At 49.2% G+C, this 10,983-nt stretch overlaps 1 protein-coding gene across 1 annotated transcript in view; it reads right to left on the reverse strand.

Annotated features, from left to right (window-relative positions):
* Positions 1-9,038, reverse strand: part of ZSWIM4 (zinc finger SWIM-type containing 4) — a 51,134-nt gene extending 42,096 nt beyond the window's left edge. Inside the window, exons 1-2 of the mRNA XM_055003939.1 lie at positions 8,830-9,038; positions 1,991-2,192 (exon numbers count right to left, since the gene is read on the reverse strand). Coding sequence (XP_054859914.1) covers positions 1,991-2,192; positions 8,830-8,958 — 331 coding nt within the window. The 5' untranslated portion in view covers positions 8,959-9,038. The remainder of the gene's footprint in view (positions 1-1,990; positions 2,193-8,829) is intronic.
* Positions 9,039-10,983: the final 1,945 nt, after the last annotated feature.

Here is a 10,983-nt window from a genome sequence, read left to right on the forward strand (position 1 = left end):
TCTTTCCCAGGCAAATAAGTAGAATCTGCAGTCCAAGACACAATTACGAGGCACACAGAGGAACAAAGCCTGCGGAGGGGGGTCCTGCCTCATCAACCTTTTGGAGGTCTGTGAGAAAGTGAACAAATACATAGATAACAGTGCCTCCGTAGACATTATATACTTAGACATTTGACAAGGTACCTCCCCAAAGACACCTGGGTAAGCGCAGACTCCTGGATAAGCTCATGTGATAAGAGGACAGGTCCTCTTGTGGATTAAAAATCGGTTAAACAAGGAGTAGAAATAAATGGACAGTGCTCACAAGGAGAGAAGTAAGCAGTGGGGTCCCACAAGGATTGGTATTGGGGCCGGAGCTATTTCATTTGTTCATAAATGATCTGGAACTGCTGGTAAGCAGTGTAATAGCCAAGTTTGCAGATAACACAAAATTATTCAGGATGGTGAAAACCAAGACCGATTATGAAGAACTCCAGGAAGATCTCCACAAACTGGGTGAGTGGACAGCAATGTGGCAAATGAAGTTGAATGTAGGCAAGTGTAAGATGCACACTGGAACAAAAAAAAACCCTACCTCAAATATATGACAATAGGGTCTGAATTTGCTGTGACTAAAAAGGAAAAAGACCTTGGGGTCATAGTGGACAGCTCAATGAAAGTGTCAACCCAGGGTGTCACAGTAGTGAAAAAAGCAAACTCGATGCTGGAGATTATAAGGGATTGAAACACAACAGCCAATGTTATCCTGCCCTTTTTGTAGATGTATGTTATGGCCTTATTTGGAATACTGTGTGAGGTTCTGGTCACTGTATCTCCAAAAGGATATCGCAGAGCTTGAGAAAGCAGAGAAGAGGACAAGCAAGAGGATTAAGGGTTTGGAGCCCCTGTGAGAAAAGGCCAAAGAGTCCGGGACTTTTCAGTTTAGAAGAGAGACAACTAAAGGGGGACATGATAAAGGTTTCTAAAATCATGCATGGGGTAGAAAGAGTAGAGAACTTCTCTCATGCACAAAATATTAGAACTTGGGACATCCAATAAAGTTGATGGGCAGTAGACTCAGGATGGGCAAAAAGAAACCTTTACTCAATGAGTGGTTAAAATGTGGAATTTACTGCCAGAGGATATAGTGACAGGCACAGACAGCTTTAAAAGGGACTTTGACAGATTCACAGAGGACAGGATGATGAGCCAGTTTGGTGTAGTGGTTAAGAACAGCAGGGCTCTAATCTGGAGAACCGGGTTTGATTCCCCACTGGGTGACCTTGGGTTGGTCTCAGCTCTCTCAGCCCCACCCACCTCACAGGGTGATTGCTGTGGGAATAATAACAACATACCTTGTAAACTGCTGTGTTAAGTTGTCCTGAAGGGTGGTATATAAAATTGAAAGTTATTATTATGATTAAAAAACCTTCCATATTCACTCGGAGGCAGTAAACCCTTGAATAGCAGGGCCAGGAGGCAGCGTTGGGGGAAGGTCTTAGTCTTGAGAGTAACTGTTTGACTGCTGGATGAGACAGGACCACTGGTAAGGTCCAGCAGGACTCTTCTGATGTTCTTACTTCCCCTCCATAAGTCAGCCATCCACAGATGCTAAATTATTTTAAATGTTCGTACTTTGGATTCAGAGCTTACAGACTCCATAGGAATATTCTAAACACAGAATTAAATTACATGTTGGAAGAACACAGTCCTCTTTGTGAGAGAGGAATGTGAGCAGGGTCACAGAATACCAGTCCTTGCCACGCTGCTTTGTGAATCTCTGTAGTGGCTGAGAACCAAGCAAGCCATTTTTTCCAACCCTTCTGCATAGGAAGTAAGATTCCGGAAGCCCAGTCCTGTGCTTGTATATTGAAAAATACATCCAGTAGCTCTCACTTCTCAAATATCCATATGCATACCCTAGCCTTCTAAAATGCCACGTACTTACTGCCATTACCCATACTTCAGTGTACAGGTCTCAATTCAAAACAAATGTCCCTGATCCACTCACCTACTTGCAGGACACGGTCGACAGCACCTGACTGCAGCAGATTCAAGCCACGGTTAAAGGGCACGCGTGAGTCTCGTTCGCCCTCTGGGGGGTGGTAGCCAAGGGATGAATACATACATATCTCCCGCTCACTCCGTGGGAAAGACCAGAACACAATGCGCTTCTGCACCGGTTCTGGGACGCGAGAGAAACGCTCTTCCACCTGGAGACAGTGGGATAAGGAGGAAGAAAACGGTGAGATAGTGAACCAAAACAGGCATTATCTTCCAACCCTTGGTTACCTCTAGACCACAACTTGACAGATTTTCTTTACTTCTAGAAGGATGCCCAAAAATTTAGGAGCCAAGCTCAGACTTCAGAATTATGAACTACCATATTCTCTAATTGTCACTATCACAAAAAATACTAATGAGATTTCAAGGTGCCATCTCAACCCGGCATCTGGGAGTTGTCAAGCGCTGCTCTAGATAATTTTCCTGAAGACCGCCATGATGATATAGACCGACAGACAAGATAAAGGAGCACTTTTCCCAAGCTACTACTACAACCACAAACTATTAAGGAACCCAACAGCAAAACAAATATATATATTTCTACCTCCAAGCACTAATGTAGAAATGGAACATTTCAAATTTCGAGGCCTCAGCAAGCATCATGCAGGTGACTAGAGGCTTTTCTCTGTATTACAAGGCAGCACAAATTTGTGAATTATTACCTCCAGGTTTGGGGGTAGGCAAAAGCAAGGGAAGAAGCAAGTGGGTATACTGGAAGCCATAAGCCAGCATTCCTTTCCTAACCCTGCTGTAAAAACCAACCCCAAGATGCAACACCCTCATCCCACCATCAAACGCAGTCTATCACAGGAGAGAAGCCCAACACCAGTATCATGGCAGTCAGAAGGTACCTTTTAGCAGGGCTTTTTTTCTGGGAAAAGAGGTGGTGGAACTCAGTGGGTTGCCAGCACAGAGGGCAACTCTTGGCGGGAGGTGATGCCCCTGGTACCACATGCGTGTGCACGAAGTGTGCACATGTTCCCAGGACCACACAATGACGTCACTGGGTCAGCTGGAACAAGGGGAGAGTTTTTTAAAGTTTAACTAGCGCTCGGTGAAAATGGTCACATGGCTGGTGGCCCCGCCCCGATTTCCAGACAGAGGGGAGTTTAGACTGCCCTCCGCACCGCTCCAGCAGTGCAGAGGGCAATCTAAACTCCCCTCTGTCCAGAGATCAGGACGTGGGGCCACCAGCCATATGACCATTTTCAAGAGGTGCCGGAACTCTGTTCCACTGTGTTCCAGCTGAAAAAAAGCCCTGCCTTTTAGCCCTGAACAAGGATAGGAGCTTTGGAGAGGGATGAATGGGAATGTGAAAACCTTGTGTGCTGTTGCAGATTACCAGCAAAGAAGAGCCTATAGAAGCGCAGAAACTGAACACAGTGAGACTGAAGGAAGAAGGGAAAACCAAAACAGATGGGGATGCAGAGACCCCATCTGTATGTGGAGCAGAAAGAAAAACAAGTACTGTGGGGTAGAGAGAGACAAGCAAGGAAAGCTAATACGAGAGAGCATGCACAGTATGCGGCATGAAGGGACATGGGGGTGAGGAAGACAGATGTTCAAAACAGATTCCTAAGATGCACACAGAGAAAAGGGAGGGTAACTGAGGATGGAGCTGTTGAGATTTCTAGGCATGGAAACAAAAAGAGAGGCAACTGATGGGACACAGTATTGGGAGAGCATGATTTTAAGCTGCCACCTCCCACTGCACCAAATGGTACAAGGGGGAGACTTAATTAAGTAGAAAAGAGCAAGAGTCCAGTAGCACGTATAAGACTAACAAAATTTGTGGTAGGGTATCTGAAGATACCTAAAGAAGTGAGCTGTGGCTCATGAAAGCTCAGACCCTACCACAAATGTTGTTAGTCTTATAGGTGCCATTGGACTCTTGCTCTTTTCCACTGCTACAGACCCATATTGATCTACCTGGAAATTAAGTTTCCTTAAAAAGTTACCAGGAGCTCTAAACATGGCACTGCCAGAATACCTCTGGTTCACCCTCAGCCTCCATCTCACCCTCAGCCTCCAAATGAGAAGATTCTCATTTTAGCTTACCCGCTTTACCCACACAGCTCCTACTGTGTAGAGCCAGGGGGAGTTTTTTGGCCCAGTCCAACAAACCTCTCACCCTCACCCCCCAGTATATCTCAGGCCACATGCAAACAGTTTGATCATCAGGTACTAGAGAGAACCAGATTTCCAAATGCTGTAGATGTGTGGTATTTCTAAATTGATATGCCAGTTTGCAATGTAAAGGATACCCTAACCTAGATATCCCTGTTTTAGTTAGTGCCAGAAACTCATTGAACTGCCATTACCAATCAGTGACTGAAGCAAAAATATTTCTCCACTTTGGCATGAATGGAAGGCCCTCAATGAGCAGCCAGTGTGGCTCAAGCAAACTCCTTAAGCATCTAGAGTTAAGATAGTCTGTACAGCTGTAGCACATAACTCCACTTCTTAGCAGAGAAAAAGATTTATCGCTTAGCTAGCTAACTTCTTTCCTTGAGTTTACAAACTCCTTTGTGGGAAACGAGTTTCCCTTTGAAATCAAGCAGTGGCATCCTTTGAATTATGTTCAGATGTCCTCCAGTCTCTTTTCCTCATTGCCTCCACCCAGGCTGAATATGAAGTTTAACTTCCAGTCAAAATCCTCTCTCAATTTCCACCCAAGTCATCAGCCTGAGGGATGGGAGGTAACCGAGTATCATCACGGACCTTCTACCGCCCAGTTGGGTCTTTGGTACAGTCAAGTCATCTTCGAATCTGGAACACTGCCAAGCAAGGCTGCGTCTACCCCCTGCTTTGTAAACTAGTTCATGTGTGAGGTAATCCCAATGCCAACAAAACTAGATTCCCTAGATTAGCGCGATACCCACAAGACACATATCCCATCTCAGTGCGTCATTCACTTTCAGCACCCTCATCCATGAAGTTGTTTGGACTATTGTAGTTTTTCTTCCTCTTTAGTCAGCGCAGAGGCTTTCTACTCATCTTCCCCGCCCTTTGCTGCTATGCTCACACCACCCGGCACATCTCTGCGATGACTCCCCATCTATTTCAGCATCAGGCTCCTCCTTCAAGGATCTCCGTCAGCAGCTCTCCCCTGGCATGCAGTCCTCCACTACCACCGTACATTTTTATACTGCTCCAAGTGCCTCCCTGACATTTGGGTTTCCTCTAACCTTCCACCTTTCATGAAAGGTCTCTTACAGCCAAAAAGTTCCACCCGTTACTTACAGCAGTCAAGAATTCCAGTCTTTTGGACCAGCTGCTACTGCGCAAATCCTACTCCTAGGCTCATTATTATGATTCTTTAACCCCGTTTTCTGCATTACAGATCATAAGCCTATTGGACTGGAAGCACGTTGCTTCCTATCTCACATGGTTCCCACTTAATTCTGGGCACCAAAGTACAAACTAGGCAAGACACTGGAGACAAAAAACAACAGCAACAAAAACAGCACTTATATACCGCTCTTCTAGACACGTTAGTGCCCCACTCAGAGCAATGAACAAGGTCAGTGCTATTATTATCCCCACAATACAGCTGGGGCTGAAAAGAGTGGCTTAATCAAGGCCCCCTCCTGAATTCGTGGCAGTAGAATCATAGAATCATAGGCCTGGAAGGGGCCTCCTGGGTCATCGGGTCCAACCCGCTGCACAATGCAGGAAATTCACAAATACCCGCCCCCACACACCCACTGACCCCTGCTCCATGCCCAGAAGATGGAAAAACGCCATCAGGATCCCCAAACTGGCCTGGGGAAAACTGCTACCTGACCCCAAGGTGGCAATCAGCATTACCCTGGGCGTGTAAGAAGGATCCACAAGAACTAGGCACTGAGTTAACCCTTCCTGCCCTGCCTCTCGTGATCTGCCCAGGTTCACAGAAGCAGAGTTGCTGTCAGATGGACATCTAGCCTCTGCCAAAAAACCTCCAAAGAAGAAAAGCCCCACATCAGTAGTGGACGTCAAACCAGCAGAGTGCTGATTTGCAACCCAACCACTTAACCACTATGATTAACCACTAGGGGGTTGGACTAGATGGTCTGTATGGCCCCTTCCAACTCTATGATTCTATGATTCTATGCTACAGCAGCTCTATGATCAGCTCTCCCAACCCTAGCACCTTAAAATTCTATAAATAGCAGCTGACATGGTAGGACACAATTTATATCAAGACCAGAGAACCCAAACCCCCATCCCCTTTTATGAATGGGAATCAACCCCTGGAGACTTTATTTCCCCAAGGAGGGCTAAATGCACTCACAGCAGCTACCCTGCGACATGGTTCCAGGCCAAATCATGCCTCTCTCAGCTGCCACTTTGAGAAGTTTAAAGAGATGGGAGTTTGGGTCTTTCCTGATTTAACCCCAACTACTTAGCAACGATGGATGAAGGGGCATAGTCCCAATTAAACTTCTAGGCCAATCCAACACATTTTGGTGCCTTACCTGGAATCATTCAGAGGAAGGATTACCATATTCCACTGACACTGGGCACAATTCACCAAATTGCTCTAAGGGAAACTTCACTGAAATGAAGCAAATGGAAGCAGCCCAAATACAACTTCCACTGTTTCCAACCAGGCTGCAGAATTTCCTGGTGAATCTTATGGATCAGAACTGAACAATTTTCACACTTTGTTGCCTTTAAGGACACCCAAAACTCCCTGCCTGACAGCTACATCTTCTCTCTCACGTCAAGGCTATCTTTGGATGATCATGTTTACATTTGTCAATGTGGCTCCCAATAGGAGAAGTGTCAGAGAGTGGAACTTGAAGCAGCTTCATCAATGAGTTTGTCATATAGCCAGAGAGTAGCAAGATGGGAAAACTTGGTTAGAAATTGGTTTTAGGATAGACTGCAGATGAAGGTTAACACAACTGCACAGAATGAAGCAGTCCCCTCTACATAGAAAGCTAGCAAGTCAAGGCAAACCAGGCAAAAGCACATTTAAAGGCCATGGTTTCAAGCACGAGTACAGCAGTGACAAATGCCAATTTCATTTTGCCAAATTTGGAACGAGGTACCAGGTCAAAATTTACCTTCCCAGTAGCCTATCATGAACCCACCCTGTGGCAAGATGAGAACTGCCCTGCAGCCAGCCAATAAATCATGTGGACAGATCATGTTCTTCCCCGCTTCCTTCCTCCTACACCCCCATTCATTCAGTGCCACAATAGCCTCACATCTCAGGGCCAAGCTCAGCCACGGAAAGCCTATACTTGTCTCAAGTTCCTGCACTGCAGGAGACGTGCAGTTATGCAAGCCCACCCATGGATCCATCCATGTGGCTCACACCATCACATGAGCACAGTCCCAGACTACCCGAAGGCTCCTTCGGAGCCCAATGGTTTTTATCACGGTGACACTTTCTTAAGCATCACCATCCCCAGGGAAGTCTTTTAGAGCTCTCTCAATTAAAAGGCAGAGGCCTTCTCCTTAGGGCGAGAGCTCTGCCACCAGCACTCCACTTCAGGCGCTGGAGGTGCCTGGACTTGGAAGTTTCACTTATGGATGGCAATGACAAGTGACTTGCTTGACAAGTTTCCCAGCCAGATACTGAAATCAAGCCTTGGGTAAAATGAAAGCTGCTTCCAAGGACTTCGCAGTTGAAGGGAAAGAAGTGGCCCGGCCTTGATCACCAAGAATCGTGGCTGGGGGAGGCTCTGACAAATTTCAGAGGGGGCAGCCAGAGGAGAGGAGAATGGGAGCACGCACAAGTATAGGAAGCCCTTGGCCCAAGCCGAATTCGGCACTCCCTCCGCTGCTCCTGGGTTTTGCCTGGACTAGTCCCAGCCCTCTCTGCAATTCCAAGTCTACCCAGTTTCCATCTGTCCCATTAATCCCCCAGCTCCACCTCCCTCCTATCCAGGCAGAAATAACCACTTCCCCCCCCCAACTCGGATGCATCGAGACCATGAAAGACAGCTTAGTGCAAGGATGGGGAGGGGGTGTTTACACGGCGAAGGAACAAGCCACAAAGACAAGGGGAAGGATGGACAGGAAGAGAGAGGCAGGCAGGCAGCGGATTCATTCCCAGCCCCTCTTCCCTTCCCCCGACAGAAGAGGCGGGGGGGGGGGGTTAAAGCCAGGTGGGACCAGAGCACAAAAAAGCAAACGCAATTGCTGCTGGCAAGCTGTGGCAGGCCGTCAGGCAGGGTACCAGGTGGGCACCCAGACAGGGGGGCTTGGGGGCAGGAATGGGCACAAATCACAGCTGCCCTAGGCCTGTTTCAGGGCTGCAGGGAGCCCCTTCCAGGCCAAAGCAGAGTTCATACCCTGGAAATCTAGCTGGTCTGGAAGGGGCTCCCTCCCGGGGCTGGATCCTGCTGTCCCCCCAGGAGAGGGCTTTGCAACCCAAAGGGGATCCCGGGCCCTCGCCGTTCTCGCGCATGCGCTGCCTCCCGTCCCAAGGACGTCTGGTGGGCCCCCGGACGGCGTAGGGAGAGGGACGGGGTGGCAGTCTCCAAGGGGCGGCTGGAGGAACCCCGATCAGGGAGGCTTCGGGCTGCCCCTGCCTTGCACCGGCGGGTCTGCAGGGCCCCTCCCCACTCCAGGGATCCCCAGAGGGAGCCGAGGCAGGCTTAACGGGAAGACTGGGCTGGCGGGCCGAGGGGGTCCAGAGAAAGAAAGGCGACCGGGCCGGGCTTTGTCTGAGGGGAGAGGAGGGCGGCCCGTCCGCCTCGGGAGCCTTTGACAGCCGCTGAGGGGACGGGGAGAGGGCTCCTGCGCACGCACAGAGCGCCGAACGGCCCTTCCGCCCGGCTGCCTCACCTGCTCGAAGGCCCAAGTCTCGGCCACCCGCCGGGCGCTCAGATCCAGCAGCGTCTCCACAGCGGCCGGCCCCGGCTCGGGCTGCTCCCCGGCGGCGCCGCACTTGCGCTTGGCGGGCGGGGGCTCCATAGGCCCGGCCGATCCCCGGCCTCGCGTGAGCGACTTCCCCGGGAAAGCCGCCCCGGGCCCGGCTCGGCCGCTCTGCCTCCCGGAGGACGCGGCTCCTTTAAGAGGCGCCCACAACAATGAGCTCGGCGGCGGCTGGCTCCCCGGCCCGCCCCTTCGGCGCCGCCCGCTTCCCATAGGTCAGCCGACCGGGGAACGGCTGGCGGCGACTGGCTGGGTGGAGCTGCCTGTCAAGTGGCGCCCCGCCTCCCGCGTTGTGGGTTTCGGGAGGGGGGTGTTTTTTAAAGGGCTGTCTGGAGAGGAGGTGTCAATCAAAGGTCGGAAGGCGCCCAGCCAATCAGGCGAGGCGGCGAGCCGGAGCCCGGCCAAGGAGGCGCTGCGTGGGCGGGGCCTGCGCGCCAGCCTTCCATTCATAACATTCTGCAGCCGGCGGGGAATGGCAACAATGCGGAGGGGATCGCCCCGCAGTTGTCCGTCGCCGCCAAAGCAGTGGGAGCATCGCAAAGCTTTGGCTCTTTGCAAGGGCCGTCTCACGAAAGCTTTCCTGCCACACATTTTGGTAGTCTCATACGTGCTACTGGACTCTTGCTCTTTTCTACGTCATTCATTTGATTCTAGATCACTTCAAGCCTGAATTCTCCCTCGAATAACAAAACTGAGGCTATCGTATTTTGGTCACATCATGAGACGTCGAGACACTCTGGAAAAGTCAATGATGTTAGGAAAAAATGAATGAAGCAGGAAAACAGGAAGACCTAAAATGTGATGGCTTGACTCACTCAAAGAAGCCACCTCCTCCAGTTTGCAAGATCGGAGCAAGTCTGTTAATGATGTGATATTTTTGAGGTATTTCATTCATAGGGTTGCCAAAAGTCAGAGGTGACTTGATGGCACATAAGGCCCAGGTTGGCCTGATCTCATCAAATCTCAAAAACTAAGCAGGGTTGCCTCTAGTTAGTACTTGAATGGGAGACCATCAACTACTGCCCATATACTTATGGGCAGTAGTATATGGGAAAGAGATCTTGGGGTAAGAGTGGACTGTAAACTAAGTATGAGCAGTCAGTGATGCAGTGGCAAAAAAGGCAAATGCAGTCTTGTGTTGTATCAAAGGGGCCATAGCATCAAAATTGCAGGTCATAGCCCCTCTCTATACTGCCTTGGTCAGGCTGCACCTGGAGTATTGTGTGCAGTTCTGGAGGCCTCACTTCAAAAAGGATGTGAACAAAATGAGAGCATGCAGAGAAGAGTGACGAGGATGATCGGGTCTGGAGACTGAGCCCTACAAGGAAAGGCTGAGGGCCTTGGGAATGATTAGTTTGGAGATTGAGGGGGGACATGATTGCTCTCTATAAGTATTTGAAAGGCTGTCATTTGGAGGAGGGCAGGGAGCTGTTTGAGTTGGCAGCAGAGGGTAGGACCCGAAACAATGGGCTTAAATTACATGCAGAAAGGTACTGGCTGGATATTAGGAAGAACTTTTTCACGGTCAGAATAGTTCAAAAGTGGAATCAGTTGCCTAGGGAGGTGGCGAGCTCCCCTTCACTGGCAGTTTTCAAGAAGAGGCTGGATGAATATTTGTCATAGATGCTTTAGGCTGATCTTGCACTGGGCAAGGTGTTGGACTAGAAGGTCTCTATGGCCCCTTCCAGCTCTATGATTCTATGAGACATTCAGGGTTGCTACATGGAGCCAGGCACTGGCAAACCACCTCTGAATGTCTCTTGCCACAGCACAACTTAATGGCATTTTCCATTCCTTCCATTTGGCCAAAGTACTTGCCCCTAGTGCAAGTGTCTGCCCTGTTCATTGTTCTGACCTTGCTTTTATTCAAACAGTCTTAAGTACTACCCGTTACTTTAAATATGATCCTAGTGGGTAGTTCCGTGTTGTCTAATGTCAGTCCTAGAATTGCTTATGTTCTGTTTCGGCATTTCTTCAGCTCTGTATTGAATCCTTGCTAATGCTATGTCTCTGTAAACTTGCATTTATTTAACCTATGGTATCTTTTATTGAAATGTCCTTGAT

Source organism: Eublepharis macularius, chromosome 19, assembly GCF_028583425.1.
Source record: "Eublepharis macularius isolate TG4126 chromosome 19, MPM_Emac_v1.0, whole genome shotgun sequence".
NCBI classification, from domain to species: Eukaryota; Metazoa; Chordata; class Lepidosauria; order Squamata; family Eublepharidae; genus Eublepharis; species Eublepharis macularius.